The sequence below is a fragment of the Mesoplodon densirostris genome, chromosome 1 (assembly GCF_025265405.1).
Source record: "Mesoplodon densirostris isolate mMesDen1 chromosome 1, mMesDen1 primary haplotype, whole genome shotgun sequence".
Classification (NCBI taxonomy): Eukaryota; Metazoa; Chordata; class Mammalia; order Artiodactyla; family Ziphiidae; genus Mesoplodon; species Mesoplodon densirostris.
The window spans coordinates 31,405,001-31,421,452 of NC_082661.1; the positions used below are offsets into that span (position 1 = coordinate 31,405,001).

General features: G+C 51.8%; 1 protein-coding gene across 1 annotated transcript in view; it reads left to right on the forward strand.

Annotated features, from left to right (window-relative positions):
• The window catches only part of CRTAC1 (cartilage acidic protein 1), a 118,826-nt gene that overhangs the window by 59,682 nt on the left and 42,692 nt on the right, over window positions 1-16,452 (forward strand). Inside the window, exon 2 of the mRNA XM_060109760.1 lies at window positions 6,819-7,015. Within this exon, the coding sequence (XP_059965743.1) occupies window positions 6,819-7,015 (197 nt within the window). The remainder of the gene's footprint in view (window positions 1-6,818; window positions 7,016-16,452) is intronic.

Below are 16,452 nucleotides of genomic sequence, written 5' to 3' on the forward strand. Positions count from 1 at the left end.
TCTTTACAGGCCAATCTCTTTATCTGTGTTTACAGTGTTTTTCTCTCTATGCTCAGGGCTTCACTGTCCCTCAGTTTCCATTTTTCTATATTCTTGTGTGTCTCTCTCTTGCATTCGGATTTATACGTGCATCTGTCTGTCTCCCTGCGTCTCTCCCCTGATTATAATGTTGAATAGCTATATATTTTTCATTATTTTCCTTTTTAATGAAAAAAGTTCCCTATTCTTAGTTTTCAAAGTAGTATATTTTTCAAATTTCAGAAAAGTTTCTATTTATGTACAGTGAGATATCTTGTGTAAACTACGTAGCACAGTATCTAATATATAGTAGGTACCCAATAATCATTACATCCCTTCATCTGGCTTCCCCTTTATGTAACTACCTAAATGATTTTTTTTCACATAGGTCAATAATTCTCAACAGAGAGAAAGGTTGGTCCTCTGTCTTTATCTATAATACCTTGTTACTCTCTCTCACCCTTACTCAGGACACCAGCTCCTGGCCTCCTCCTGGTGTCATTACCATGTTTGTACCTAACTTGGGGACTAATGTAAGTAGAGGATCAAAGACCAAGCAAGAGACTGGTGGCTCAGTTGACTTTGCTCGGTCCCCCAGTGATGATCTGGTACCTCCCAGAGGCTCCTTCTCTTTCATTCTCTCTACAAGTATTTATTGAGTGCTTGTTACGCCCTAGGTGATGGGGACACAGAAGTGAACACAGCAGACACAGTCCCTGCCCTCCTGAAGCTTATGGTTTTCTGGGAGAAATGGGCAATACATAGGTAACCAAACCAGAGTAGGACAGAAGATGCCGTGACTGGAATACAGAGGAAGAGAAGGTCTCTCCGAGATGCCTTTCAAGGTGAGACCTAAAGGATGAGATGAAACCGGCCCAGGAGAGAGGTGGAGAGAGGGTGCTCTGGTCAGAGGGTGGGGACCTGCCTGCTGGACCTTTAGGAGCTGAAAGAGAGATGGTGTGGCTTTATGAGGTCAGCAAGGCAGGCAGCAAACCAAATAGGCTCCCAGGCCAGGCATGATAAAGGGTCTGGGTTTCATTCCAACATAATGGGAAACCACCACAGGGTTTTAGGCAGGAGAATGGCTGATCTGATTTATGTGTTAAAAGATGACTGGCTATGGTGTGGGGGATTTCAACTGGTGGGGGAAGTGGGGAAGCAGAGAAAGGAGGCTCTCCAGAGATGGTGGCAGTGGAGGAGGAAAGAAGAGAAAGGATTTGAAATATTTTAAGAGGTAGAAATGACAGGATTGACTGATGAATTAGACGTAAAGTCAAGGAAGTGGGAAAACCAAGGCTGACACCAGCTTTCTGGCTTTGGTATTTGGATGCCCATTGCAGGGAGGAGCGGGGAGGAGCGATCAATAGTTCCATTTTGGTCACATTCCATCGGAGATGACTGTGGCGCATGCAGGGGGAGATGTCAGGTAGGCAGTCGGATATATGAGTCTGAGGTTGGACTGGGGATTTGGGTTGGAGATATAAATTTGGGAGTTGTCAGTCATGGGGATGGATATTATCCCCTAGTGAAAGGGGATGGAGAGAGGAGAAGGGGCTCCTGGACCAGGCCTGGGGACTCCAACATTAAGAGGCAGAGAGAGGAGGAAGTGCCTACGAAGAGGAGAAGGAGGGGGAACCAGAGAGAAAGAAAGAAAACCAGAGGGGGATGGCATCCTCAGAGCCAAGAGAGCAGAGTGTTCTAAGAGGCAAGTGGTGGAGAGCCCAGGCCGCTGTGCCAGATACAGCTGAGAGTCCCCAGGAGATGGGACAGAAAGGGCATCCCTATTTGTGGCCTCATGAAAGCCACCAATGACCATAACAAGGGCAGCTTTGCTGGAGTTGGGGGTGGAGTGTGGATTGGGGGTAAGAAAACGGAGAGCACTTGTGAAGACATCTCTGAGTTTAGTGACAAAGGGGAATGAAGAAACATCCCAGCGGAAGATGAGAGGTCACAGGTGGGATGTTTGGGGATGAGAAATATTAGTGTGTGTTTGGAAACTCGAAGTGATCGCTCTAGAGAGTGAGAGATTGTTCCTCGGCTTTTTTTTTTAAATAATGATGAGAACTTATAATTGTGTGCCTCTTCACAGTTTACCAAGTGTTATCACACACACTGTCTCTTATCCTCACAGAGTTATAGTTGAGGAAGCTGAAGCTTAGAGGAATTGAGTGACAAGCTCAAGGTCAGAGCCAGGAAGTGGCAGGCCCAGGACCCCACGCCCAGGCTGCTCTTCTTGGCCTGACCCCAAGGCCCTTCCCTGTCGACAGCAGTGGACCAGCGTGAAAACTGGACGGCACTCACACAAGGATAGGCTGTGCCCCACTGGTGTACTCGCAAGCAGATTTTTTAATTTCCACTGAGCCAATCACTTGTGCCTGCTGGCCCAACCTTTGATATTATGAAGTCACAGCTGCTTTTCAAGAACACAGGACCCTGTCCCACTTCCTAAGCTTCCTAAGCTAGGTAGGGGTCCCAGCAACACAGGGCGCAAGGCTGGGAGGTGGGGCACGGAGTTGCACGAGCCTTGTGAGAGGCTCGGATATCAGTGCAGCAGACCCAGCTTTGAAGCTTTAATTGAGCTTCAAAGCCTCCTGAATTTCTAGAAGTGCCCAACAATCTCGGACAGGTGTCAGAGAGAGGAAACGTGAAGTCCCACATCCCTCGCATCCAGCTCCCCCGACTTGTGGGAACTGCAGCCCCGGAAGGACCGTGGTGGGACTGTGGCTAACCTCTGAACCTCAGTCTCCACATCTGTAAAATCCTAGGATTGTCATGAGGATGAAATGAAGTAGTGGGTGTAAAGTAATTACAAGGGTGCTTGGCACGTGGTGACTGCTCTGTGAATGCCACCCAAGATTACTTTCCTTTATCGCTCACTCACTCACTTTTATGACAGACACTTGCTGGGCATCTTCTCTCTGCCAACCATGGCTCTAGGCACAGCAAACACAGAGATGTATGCACATGCTTCCTCGGCTCAAGAAGCATATGTTTTAATGAGGGGAAGTGATGTTGGAACACAAACAACTCTGCCTCGTGGTAACAAGCAAGGTGCAAAATGCTGTGGCTGTCCAGGGAAGAGAAGATCACATCCAGCCCAGGCAGCTGGGGCAGGCTTTGTGTGAGGGGTGTAGGGCGGGATGGTAGGGAGGGGCGGGATGGCATGGAACCAACTGGAGTGTCAGCCCCATGGAGAAGAGGGGGAGGGGATAAGGCTGGCTGTCCTGGGGGGAGATTGTGAGAGGCTAGGATATCAGTGCAGCAGACCCAGCCAAGGGCAGCCTGGGTGGGGGGAAGGAGAGGCAACTCCATGCCCCACCTCCCAGCCTTGTGCCCCGTCTTGCTGGGACCCCTACCTAGGAGCCCTTGGTTTGGCTTTGTATCTGTAGTCCCTGGAGGTGGGGGGGGGGCGGGGGGGGGGACGCAAGGGGACAGAGTGTCAGGATTCATCCCAGGCTGCCATGTAGGCTTGGGAGGATTCTGCAGCACGTGCTCATTCTGTAACAGATGGAGGATTTGAGCCAGCCTAGTACCCCTACCCCTCTACGCCTTAGGGAGTACCCTGGAACTAGCACCCCCAAGTCCTTCAAACAAGAGATGGTCCAGGGCCATCCACTCCCCCAGGGCCACCACCATGGGAGCAGGGACCTTGTGTGCACGCCCATCACCCCCCATTCAGGGTGAAAGGACTGGCCTCCAACAGGTGCAGAGGCCATGGCCTCTCCCCACACTGGGGATGGTAAAGACATTCTCCTTGGAGGAGACCCAAGGGACAGGGGGTGCGAAGGAGGGGTGTCCGTGCTGGACTTCATGTGGAGGCTCCTCAGCCACAGCCTGGAGGGGAGCCACGCCCGCTCTGTCCATCTCCTGAGGTGGGTTAGACTCGAGGCACTATTTCAAAAGCATTAGACCAAGAAGTGCTCGCACACAGCTTCTAGTCCAGTGCCTTTTAAACGCTGGCTCTGGAATCCCTTGTTTAAACAACACTTTATGGAATGTGATGCGTAAAATAAAATGCGTCAACATAGAAATGCTCTGGATGAAACTGAGAGGAGAGGGCCCAGAAGCCCGTCCCCAAGCCCTCATTTGTCCACACATTTTGTGACCCTCTGATGTAGTCCAACTCTCGTTTTGCAGAAGAGAAACTCAGAACCTAGAGAGGGGAACTGACCAGCCTAAGGTCACAAAACTAACCTCTGGAAGAGTCAAGACATGCAGAGAAGCAAATGAAATCAAGGCTGAGAAAGTGGGGGGGGGTTGTTTTTTTTTTTTTACAGTACACGGGCCTCTCGTTGTTGTGGCCTCTCCCGTTGCGGAGCACAGGCTCCAGACGCGCAGGCTCAGCGGCCATGGCTCACGGGCCCAGCCGCTCCGCAGCATGTGGGATCTTCCCTGAACGGGGCACGAACCCGTGTCCCCTGCATCAGCAGGCGGACTCTCAACCACTGCGCCACCAGGGAAGCCCTGAGAAAGTGTTTTATAAACTGTAAAGTGCAATAGAAATGTAGGGTTATTATCTCCACTTTACATGAAGTTCTTGGGCATTTCCCACGTCGCTGCTTTGGGAGAGGCCACCAGAAAAAAGAAATGCAGAGGACAAAGAATGTTGGCATCACAGGCAGTGTGGAAAGAGCACAGGGTTGGACCTGAAGACAGTTAGAAGCCTAGTGCTGCCATGTACGAGCTGTGTGACCTCACTTTGCCTCTCTGACCCTCTGTTTCCTCTTCTAGAAAAATGCCTTCTCTACCTTCTTTCTGGGATTACTAGGGCTCAGGTGAGGCAATGCATGGGAAAGTGCTTTTAGCAAGGCCTAGCGCCGCAGAACTGTACTGTCTTGTGAGGAGCAGTAATGGTGGTAAACAGAAGACCTGGAGACTTTGAGGCCTAGTATTTAGCACCCACAAGGCACTTCCTGTCCCTGGGGGCTGGAGCCAGCTGCTGACGGTGCTGGAACCCAAGTGTTCCATCTCTGCTGCCTAGACACGTCCCATAGGTCATGCTGTGCCTTCGACGCACAGCCCTCAGACACTCTTTGTCAAGGTGTCTGAGGCACAACCTCCCATTACCGAGTGCTGACTCAGCCCCCAGTAAGCTCCATCTCCCCTTTCGCACACTGTGGATGCCAGAAAGCACGTGGCCAGTCACTCAGCATCCCCCAAACTTCACTGGCTCTGCATCTTGGTGACAAAGGGCTAAATTGGTTCTGTTTCAGGAAAGCAAGAAATGATTTCTCTCAAAGACCTTGGAGAGTTCTTTCCTCCCTCCCCACAGTGTCTGTGGCTGGGGACCGTCCAGAGGCTGGCAGCTGAACTTCACTCGGGATGTACACACTCAGGTTCAAACAAAGGCAGTAGCCCGGGGACTAATGGATGGGGGTTGGCCAGGTTCCTTTGGAGAGCCTGACAGGTGTTCCAGGAGGAGGGAGGAGTCCAGACATTGGTGGCTGTGCTGCCTGGGGGTGACCTTGAACACACCACTTTCACCACGTGGAAAGGCAATGGGAAGAAGTCGACCATGGGACACCTAAGCCCTTATGACGCAGACATGGGCTCTGAGGATCCACTCATTCAAGCAGTCAGCAAGGATTTACTGAGCACCTATTGTGTGCCAGGCATTGTGCTAGGTCCTGGGGGACAAAACAGACAAAAAGTTCTGCCCTTGTGGAGCTGACATTCTAGCAGGACCAGACAGAGAAGGAAGAGCTAAATAGGAAGCTAGAGAACGGTCAACCGGTGGTAAAAGCCGTGGGAAAGAGAGCAGGGGTGAGCGGCGAGGGTACGGGGTGACGGTGGTTGCAGGTTTCAGGAATGTGGGCGGGAAGGCCTCTCAGAGAAGGGAAGATTGCGTGAGGGCCTGAAGGACGTGAAGGAGGGAGGCAGCCACGTGGGTACCAGGAGGAAAAGCATCCTGGGCGGAGGGAACAGCAAGTGCGAATCCCTGAGGCAAGAGCACGCATCAGGGAGGTCGCGTGGTTGCAGGAGAGTCAGACGACAGAAGGATGAGGACTGAGGAGCTCTGTAATCTTTTCCTTCCAGTGCCTTGGACAAAGCGATCCAGCAGGTCCACCTGATGACTTTAGGTACATTTGTAATCTCCTGTCTGGGATGCCAGTTTCATCCTACTGTTTAAATGCTGGGACTTTCTGTCAAGAGAGGGTCATTCCAAACCTCAATGACAAAGCCTTCTGTGCTTCCAGAATTCACTCCAGGTCCCTTGGGTTAGCAGAGAGGGCCTGGGTTTGAGTTCCAGCACCTGACGCTTACTAACTGTGTTACCTTGAGAAGAGCACTCAACCTCTCTGAGCCTCACTTTCCCTGATGAAGTTCATCAGTTGCCTCATCTGCAAAATGGGTTAATAATGCAGACTCCCATGCCTACCTCACTTGATTGTTGTTAAATTTAAATTAGTGAGATCATAAATATGAAAGTGCCTTTTACATTGAAATTAGCAAGATAAATGTCAGGGAGTTTATTTCAGCAAAGCCTATGGTAAGGGGCTTATCGACTGCCCACTCCCCTCCACCACCCTGCTCCTTATTTGCATCCCACGTGGGACCTGTTGACTCTCACTTTGCTTCGGTCCACGTCTGATTCAGGGACACTCGTCAAATACCCGGGGACCCCAAGGCAAGGCGGCCAAGGGTTCCCCAGGAATACAGCGGTTCCCCAGGAACGTTCTGGGGCTGATTTGTCCCCACATAGACCTGTCCGGGAAGACTCTGAGCCCACTGCTCTGGTTGGATAGAGTCAGGTGGGCCCAGCTGCTCCCCCCAACGTCCCCTCCCCCTTCCTCTTCCAGGTACAATGGCCCCAACCTGGTTCTGAAGTACGACCGGGCCCAGAAGCGGCTGGTGAACATCGCAGTGGACGAGCGCAGCTCCCCCTACTACGCACTGCGGGACCGGCAGGGCAACGCCATCGGGGTCACAGCCTGCGACATCGACGGGGATGGCCGTGAGGAGATCTACTTCCTCAACACCAATAATGCCTTCTCCGGTAAGGGCTGGGGGCCTCGGGCCTCCCCCGGCCCCCACCTTCTTCCTCCCGGCACTAGCTTACTGTCACTGGCTTCCCCAGGACCTCACTCCGTCCCAACAGAGACAGCCCCAGGTGGACCCGTTCTTCTCTTATGCGTGAAGCTGTTTCTCACCTCCCAGCCCCTGGAGAGGGAGGCCTTGAGCAGAAGACCTGTCCCCAACCTCGGACTTTACGTCCTCCTCCCCTCCCAGTCCGAGCGGCAGCCCCGTCCTCCTAACTGAGCCCTCCTCCCTTCTCCCCCACTCCTGGTGGCTCAGCCACTCAGCACTTCTCACGCCCATAGCCCGCAGACGACTCCCTGGCATAGCCCTCTGTGCTGCTTCCAGGGAACTAAAATGCTTTGAAATCCTTCAAAGGCCCCCATAGCTTTCAGCTGAGCTCGTTTTTTCACCGCACATTCCTGCAGAGCACCTACAGCGTGCCAGACCAGAGGCGGCAGGTGCTGGGGCTACAACTTGGTGCAAGACAGGTCTGGGGCCTGTCCTAGCCCAGAGTGCCATCCCAGTCACTTCGGCTCTTGTGTAAATGCGGATTCTGACTCAGCAGGCCTGGCTAGGCCCTGAGATCCTGCATTGCTAACATGCTCTCAGGCTATGATGCTGCTGCTTGTCCAGGGACCGCACTTTGAGTAGTGAGGTCCTACACACCAAGGAATGGCTGAGGGAAACTGATGCCCAGAAGGCTACATAATAGCAAGAGTAATGATAACAACTAATACTTAAGTAGCACCTACTATGTGCCGGGCCAGGAGCTAAGCACTTTGTATTAATCATCTCATTTAAGTCTCACAATAGCTCAATTAGGTAGGTACTGGTGTGGCCCACTTTATAGTTGAGGAAACTGAGGCACAGTGAGGTCATATGACTTGCCCAAGGCCACACACCTTGTTAAGTCCCAGGATTCAAACCCAAGTGTTTGACTCCAGATCCATCCTTTGAATCAACACACTGTATGGCCTTACTCAATCCGATGCCCTCGGGGCCTCGTGGAGAGCCAGGCTCCTGGTTGGTGCTCAGTGTTTCCTGAGTTGGGGGACTGTGTTCTTGGGGCTGCAGGTGGAAGTCTGCTCCCATGGGGCCATAACATCTGCAGGGAAGTCCCAGGCCATGGCTTCCTCCTGAAGGATGCAGGGCCCAGTGCCCCTTTGGGGCCAGGTTGGACATGCACTGCACTCTTCCAGATGGCAGCATCTGGGTTGGTCTGAACAACACCTTGTGGTTCAGACCTGTGAATTCACCATTCTGGACCCTCCCAACCTCCTGGAGGCAGGTGATCGCCTGGCTGTGGGGACCACCTTCCCTGCTCCCATAGACACACACACACACACACACACACACACACACACTCTCTCTCTCTCTCTCTCTCTCTCTCTCTCTCTCTCTCTCTCTCTCTCTGGCTTTACCCTGGGCCCATAATGTTGCCCCTGCTGGTTGCTGAGCCCAAGCCAGGATCCAGCCCCAGACTGCCCCTGCTGTTGAGCCCTGCCATGTGCATGAATGGCAAGGGAAGGGGTTGGGGCTGGTGCCAGGGGCAGGGGCAGGCGGAGCTGACTGGCTGACAGCCAGCTTTGTGCAGCCGAGAAACAATGAGCCACAGCCCCAAGTGGTGTTTTATGGGTTTTCATCTCATCTTGCTACCAAGTGAGGCCTGAGAGATAGTAATTATCCCTACACAAATATCAGGGCATGATTACCCAGCTGGATTTACTGCCCTCTCTCCAGCCAAGCCAAGATTGGATTAGGACACAATTAATTGATGGGCTGATCAACCTTTAATGTGGGGCAAGGTCAGGAGGGGAACAGCAGCAAGGGACGGCTGTGGAAGGAGTGAGTGCCCAGGAAGATGCTGGAGGGACGCAGAAATGGGGAGAACTGAGAAAGGAGGTGTTTAACGTGGGCTCAGTGGGCACGATGCCAGAGGAAGGGGACAGACTCTTCCTACTCACTGAACACGGAGCACCGGGGCTGGGACCCGACCGTCAGGTGTCTCGAAGCAGCAGCCCCCCCCACGCTCTTAGAGCGTTTCATCGTGAATTCTCGAGCAGCGGTGCTCAGCCCAGGCTGCACACTAGAATCTCCTGAGGAGCTTTAACGTGCCCAGTTCCCAAGGAGCATCCCAGTCCAGGCCAATCTGAACCTCTGGGGGTGGGACCCAGTTATCAGATTGGAAAGCTTTCCAGGTGATTCCCTCGTGCAGTCGAGGTTGACAGCAATACCCCAGAATCATGTTGGTTCCGTGCCCAGCCTAACCATCACCCCATTTACTCACTAATGTATTCACTCATTGGGTAAGTATTTACTGAGCACCTACCGTATGCCAGGCACTATTCTAGGCACTGATGATGCCCCAGTGAATATAACAGACAAAAATCCTGCCCTGTCTCTCCAGTGCAGTCTTACATTTCTCTAGGAATCTGACTTCACTCTCCTAGCCACTAAGTTCCTCAAGGGCAAAGTCCACGTATTGGTTACTTTGTGCCTCCCTCTGGCCCATCCTAAGAGTACAATTAAAACTTGATAAATAACTCCAGGAAGAACAGACCAGGCACAAGCATTTGGCCTGAGAGAAGGTTTGCCAACAGAGGGAAGACAAGAAGAGGCAGGCAAATGGAGCCCCCAGGAAGGTCCCTCTGGGAGGGGCTGGCGCTCGGCCCCCAGAGCTGGGGTGAGGGTGACACTGCCCCCAGCCTCAGCCCCAGGCGTGCACCTCCCAGTGACCTTCTGTGGGTTTGAGTTAATTCTTCCGTTGAGTGACTCAGTTGATTCATCGACAGTGGGTGGGGTGTGGAGCCATCTGTGCCAGGTCAGCACTTCCCTGGGTCCAGCTGGCATGACGCTCAGCCATTGCCACCCTGCCCACAGTGAGGAACTGGCGATCCTCTCCAGGAGCCCCAGCCAGCCCACACCTGCCCGTGGCTTATGACTGGGGGCTCCTTTAGCCTGTGCCCAAGCATTGGAGAGACCTCTGGAAGGACGAACCCACCCTGTCCCTCAGCCAGCTTTTAGGATGTCAGCACTGGGGTCCTGCATCCTGGCAGTGTCCCGTGGGAGTCAGTCTGTACAAACCTGGGACATGCCCCTCACCTACTGGGTGACCTTGGGCAAGATGCTTGACCTCTCTCGGTCTCAACCTCTTCACCTGTAGTACAGGGAAATCATAACAACTTCATAAGTTCAACTCCCTCCAGTAGCCCCACAGACTGTATCCAAAGTCTTTACCGTCACCCGCCACACACCCCAGGCTGTGAGCCAGTCGCCCTTCTGGCTCCGTTTCCTCCACTCCTCCTCTTGCTCGCCGCTTTCCTACCCGAGGCCTTAGTACTTGCTGTTCCCTCCGCCTAAAATGCTTTTCCCACCGTTGTTCTCAAGGCTCACTCCTTCCCTTCATTCAGGCCCTTTCTCAGATGAGGTCTTCCCTGAAAGACTTAAGACCGTACCCTATCACTCCCTATGCCCTTAACTTGCTTTATTTCTCTTCAGAGCACTTACTGCTGTCTGAAAATATGTTATTTATTTGTTTGTTGTTCATCTCTTCTACTCTTCTGCTAAACACCATGGGGACAGAAACTTTGTCCTGTTTTCTGTTGTATCTCCAGGACCAAAGAAATGCTTATGTCACTTAGTAAACATTTTTTTTAATTTATTTTATTTATTTATTTATTTTGGCTTTGTTGGGTCTTCGTTGCTGTGCGCGGGCTTTCTCTAGTTGCAGCGAGCGGGGGCTACTCTTCGTTGCGGTGCGCAGGCTTCTCATTGCGGTGGCTTCTCTTATGGCGGAGCATGGGCTCTAGGCACGTGGGCTTCAGTAGTTGTGGCGCATGGGCTCAGTAGTTGTGGCTCGCGGGCTTAGTTGCTATGCGACATGTGGGATCTTCCCGGACCAGGGCTCGAACCCCTGTCCCCTGCATTGGCAGGCGGAGTCTTAACCACTGCGCCACCAGGGAAGCCCATAAACATTTAATATATATATTTGAATGAACAGCTGAGATAATGAATGAGAAGTACTTATTATGGTGTCTAGGACCTAATCCATGCTCTCTAAGCAACAGCTGTTATAATTCTGTGGCTTGAAGAAAGGCAGAGACTTTAGAAACGTCCTGGATGGAGGGGCCACAGGCCTCCCTCCCGGCCGCTTGAAGAGAGAACTCTTGGAGCAGAAAGAGGAAAAGGCCATCATGTAAATAAGACACCACACAGATGAGGGTATCAGGTAGGCACAGCTCAAGGGTTAAGAACTGGAAAGTGGTAAGAGGGAGGGAACAGAGGAAGACTGACCACAATCCCAAGAGGCCTGGGCCAGGAAAGCAGCGTACAGCTTAACTGACCTGGAAGAGTACTAGCCAGTGTGTTTCAGGCAACACTACTCTGTAAAAAACCAGGTAGGAGTGTGTGCAGGACAAAGGCAGACAAGAGGCCCGCTCCAACACCCCCTCCACATCCAGGAACCCAGGACCTCCTGCAGCTCCTGCCCAGAGCCCATCCCTCAGAGTTCCTGCGCTGGCTACTCCAGCTGCTGCTCGGCTTGGCCCTGAGCTCTTCTGCCCACGTGACCTGGCCTGGGGTAATAGGAGTATGGTGCTGAATGGGTCACTGTGGACTGTGAGCCCCACACCCTACCTTATTTATTAACTCATTCAGTTCAGCAGAATGGTCACTGACCATCCGCCATCTTCAATCTACATATACCTCCCTCCCTTCCTACACAAATATTAGCATGCTCTGTTCACAGTGCTGCCCTTACTTTTTTGTTTAACAATCAGCTTTGGACAGTATTTCACAGCAGCACACAGAGAGCTTTCTCATTCTTTTTATGGCTGTATAGTACTCCGCTGTATAGATCTGCCATTTGTTGAATTGGCCCTCCATTGATGAATAGTTAGATTGCTTGCAAACAGTGCCACCGAATGAATAAGCTTGTACAACATGCCATTCTCCACAATTCCAGGTGTATCTGTAAGGTAAGTTCATAGAAATGGAATTGCTGCATCAAAGGACTATACAGGGGTAGTTTTGATGGCATGGCATGTCCTTCAAAGGGACAGTCCTAATTACACTCCTACCAGCCCTGATACCAGTGAGCCTTTCCCATCCCAATAGTCTCACCAATACATGTCATCATTTTTAAAAATATTTGCTAATCTGATAGGAAAAAAATTGGGATCTAAGTGTAGTTTTCATTTTTCTTAAAATGAGCGAGGCTGAACATATTTTTTTATATTTGAGTCCCTTTTTTCTATTGATTATCAGCCTTCTTCGTACTGATTTGTAGCACCTCTTTATAACTTAGGGAAACCAGCCCTCTGTCTGTCATACAAGTTGCATATAGTTTCCTCTTGTTTGTCATTTTCCTTTTGTCTTCACTCATGGTGGGTTTTGCAGCACAGAACATTTTTACTTTTATTCACTTGAATTTATGACTCTTTTCTCGATGGCTTCTGAGCTTCATATTATACTTAGGCCTTCAGCAGGGCTTTTGTAACCTCTCAGAGAGGAGGCTTCAGTCACTGCGCCAGAGAGAAGAATGGAAATCGGGGGCGCCTTGCACTTCCAGGCTCTTCTGCCCACCGCAGCAAATGAGTCTGCCTTGAGAGTGCACCCGTTGTCCACAGCTCTTCACTCAGGCCCATTCCTGCTGCACCCAGATGCTCTACACCTCGCTTCTCAAAGCAGCTTTTGCAGCCCAGCACTGGCAACAGCTGGAAGCTCATAAATTTGCAGAATCTCAGGCCCCACCCCAGACTGACTAGACCAGAATCTGCATTTTACCAGGATGGCCAGGACTTCCTGTGCCTGGTAAAGCCTGACATACACTAACCCTGAGGCTCCACCCTCTTTTCCTAGGATCCTCTAAGCCCTAAAATGGATCCTAGGGTCTCCTGATCCCCAGCCATGTTTCCCTTGGGCACGAGGCCCAGATTTTCAGCTCACCCAGCATGATCCCATTTGGGGAGATGAGCACATGAACTGCTCAGGCTCCCCGGCCCCATCCCCACTGTGCCTCATTCCCACGTGGCCCCAGAAGAAGCAAGGATGGGATGAGGCTGTCAAAGCAGCATCATAAAGAGTATGGAGCCCTGAAATCCATTTCCTCGGTCCTAACCAAAAATGCGGTTCCTCGGGAGCCAGGACTGCCCTCCACCAGCCCCCGCCCAGCTATTTATTTATTTATTTTTAGTTTCTGCTGTGCAGCAAAGTGAATCAGTTCTACATATACATATGTCCACTCTTTTTAAGATTGCCTTCCCATTTAGGTCACCACAGAGCATTGAGTAGAGTTCCCTCTGCTGTATAGTGCGTTCTCATTAGTTATCTGTTTTATACATAGTAGTGTATATGTGTCAATCCCAATCTCCCAATTCATCCCACACACCCCCTTCCCCCTTTGGTAACCATACGTTTGTTTTCTACATCTGTGACTGTATTTCTGCTTTGCAAATAAGTTCATCTGTGCCATTTTTCCAGATTCCACATATAAGCGATATTATATGATATTTGTCTCTTTCTGACTTACTTCACTCTGTATGACAATCTCTAGGTCCATCCATACCGCTGCAAATGGCATTATTTCATTCCTTTTTATGGCTGAGTAATATTCCATTATATATATGTACTACATCTTCTTTATTCATCCCTCTGTCAGTGGACATTTAGGTTGCTTCCATGTCCTGGCTTTTGTAAACAGTGCTGCAGTGAACATCAGAGTGCATGCATCCTTTCGAATTATGGTTTTCTCTGGGTATATGCCCAGGAGTGGGATTGCTAGGTCATACAGTAGCTCTATTTTTAGTTTTTTAAGGAATCTCCGTACTGTTCTCCATAATCTGTCCAGCTCTTTAATATGTGCTGGGGGGCTTTGCAGTCAGACCCCAGTTTGAGGCTCGGCATTGCCACTTAACAACAGCTGTGCATCAGGTAAACGGTTTAACCCTCTGAGCCCGATTTCTCTCTGTAAAACAAAGAATCTATCTTCCTGACGCGACTATGGAGAGGACCAACTGAGCTAATGTGGGTGATGCACTCGGCAGAGGGTCACCAGATTTCTCTCTTCTCCCTGGGACGGAAGAAGGAAGACTGAGAAGGAAGAAAGCCTGGTCTTTCCCTTCCGCCCCAGCTCCAGCCTCACTGCTCTGCAAGCTGCCATCCCTCCTGGCCAGCGAGCTCCTGGGCATGCCTTCTCGGCCACCTTATGATCCCCTCAGAGGCCAAGCTCCTGCTTCCACCCTCGGCTGGCCCGATGTCCCTGCTTCCATCACTAACCCCACACTGTGGACTGGCTCTGATCTGCCACACCGAGCCACGCCCTCCCGCCCCTCCTTCTCCAGCCTCCTGCACCCAGCGTTTCTTCCCCACTTTCCCTGTAGCGTCACCCGGGATCGTGCCTGAGCTACTCCAGAAGCGGCCTCCCCTCTTCATTTTCTCCCCTGTTAACCCACATCTCACTCCACTGCCAGGTGAATCTTCCAGAAACACTGTCTTCCCCAGATCAGAAACCACCCATGGCCCCTTCAGCCTCAGTGCTGGATTAGTGGCTATCTCCTGGCCTGCCATGCTGTTCCTCCTGCACCTGCACAAACCCTCCCCTCTAGGCAAACTCAGTGTCCCCTCTGTGCCTTTGCCGATGCTTCCCCGCCTGGCCTTAGCACCGCCCCTCCTCTCTGCCTAACGGGCAGTGGAGTGAGTGCTCAGAAGCACAGGCTTTGGAATCAGAAAGACCTGGGTTTGACTCTGTCTCCACCACTCACTGGCTCTTGGGCAATTGACTTAACCTCTCTGCCCCTCAATTTCTCCATCTGTAAAATGGGGCTACACCACCTTTCAAGGCGCCTGAGGGGCTTAGGCAAGATGATGATTGTAAAACAACAAGAAGTGCTTCACGCAGAGCCTGATTATACTCAGTGCTCTGCACACTGGAGCCGTGCTACTGTTACTCTGATGCTTTGGTTCAGGTGCCCCCTCTGTCATGAAGCCCTCCCTGATCACTGTGGCCTGATTTCACAGCATCTCCGCGATGTACTGTCCTGTTGTCTCTGCGGGGCTCTGCTAGTTGGGGGAGTCATAGGCAAGTCCCCTTGCCTCTTGTGCCTCAGGTCCTTCATCTGTAAATTGGTCCTGAAAATAGTACCTACCTTGTGGGCTTGTGGCGAGGGTTAGTGAGTGAATGTATGTGAAGCGCCTGGCACATAGAAAGCTCTGTAGGAATGTTAAGTGGTATTAGTTTTACCACAGTCCCATGGCACCTCCTCTGCCTATCTATCCCTCCTGTTGTCAAATGAACTATAAGTGCCCTGAGTGAGGGACTGAGACTCCTACTTCCATGAGGCCTCCCCCAGCACCCAGCAGGGAGTGGTGGGCCCTTGAGCCTCCTCCACTTGGCCTTCCCAACTGGCCACCTGGCAACAACTGCCGGTTCCACTGGGCTCTGAGACCTTCAAGGCTCCCTTAATGCCAACACGCCAAAGTCTGGGTGGGAATGGGAGTCCTCAGATGTGCCTCTCAGAGGGGCCATGACCTCCAGAGCCCCCTACCCTGCCCTTGAACGGCCTGTTTCTCCCAGGCCTCCGGTCTGTAGGAGTCACCCCCAGGGACTCGGGAGAACCCCTCTCTCCTACAACTAACAGCCTCTCTTCTTCCCAAGCTGCTGCCTCCGACTCAGTGAGTGGCCCCAGGGCAGAGTGCAGCTACAGGGAGCCAGAAGGTGGGATTACACGCTGACATGGGCCAGGGGCCAGTGCTGGGTGTTTATTGCCAGTGCCATCGACCCACACAGCTCACTGTTTATCTGTCTTCCTGACACACCTAATTACCCAGGTTGCAGCTGCCAGAGCGTTTGCTCTTCCTAAATCACAGGCTCCCATCCCTCCTGTCGCCCAGGCCTCCAGGCCTCTGCCTGCAGAAGGGCTGCCATTGATTTTGCTGTTCCCATTTATGATCTACAAGGCTGTGCATCACTGTTGCACATTCTACCTTAGTTTATTCTTCTGGGCGTCCCTGGTGAGCTCAGAAGCCAGGAGGCTGGAACGGGGGAAGAGGCTAACAGTACGTGGCGCCCTAACCCCTCTGGCCATAAAGCCCAGAACGTGGCCCGAAGTCAACACCCCCGCGCAGCAGTTTGCTAAGAACAAGGCTAGTTCTGCCGGACGCTGACAGGTGAGCTGCAAAAAGGGGTTCCATGGCCGCGTGTGTTTGGGAAAGGCTGGCTTAAGTCAAATTAAGCCCGTGATTTATTGCAGGACTTTTCAAAGTTTCGATAGACTGATGTCCACCGAGAATCTCCAAGGGTGGATGGAAGGTGCAGTCTTTCCTGAACACAGACGATCACGAAATCTTTTCTCCAGGCAGCTGGCAGAGACCAGGGTTCAGCAAAGCACACTTTAGGAAATGTTGGGAAATGTGAGC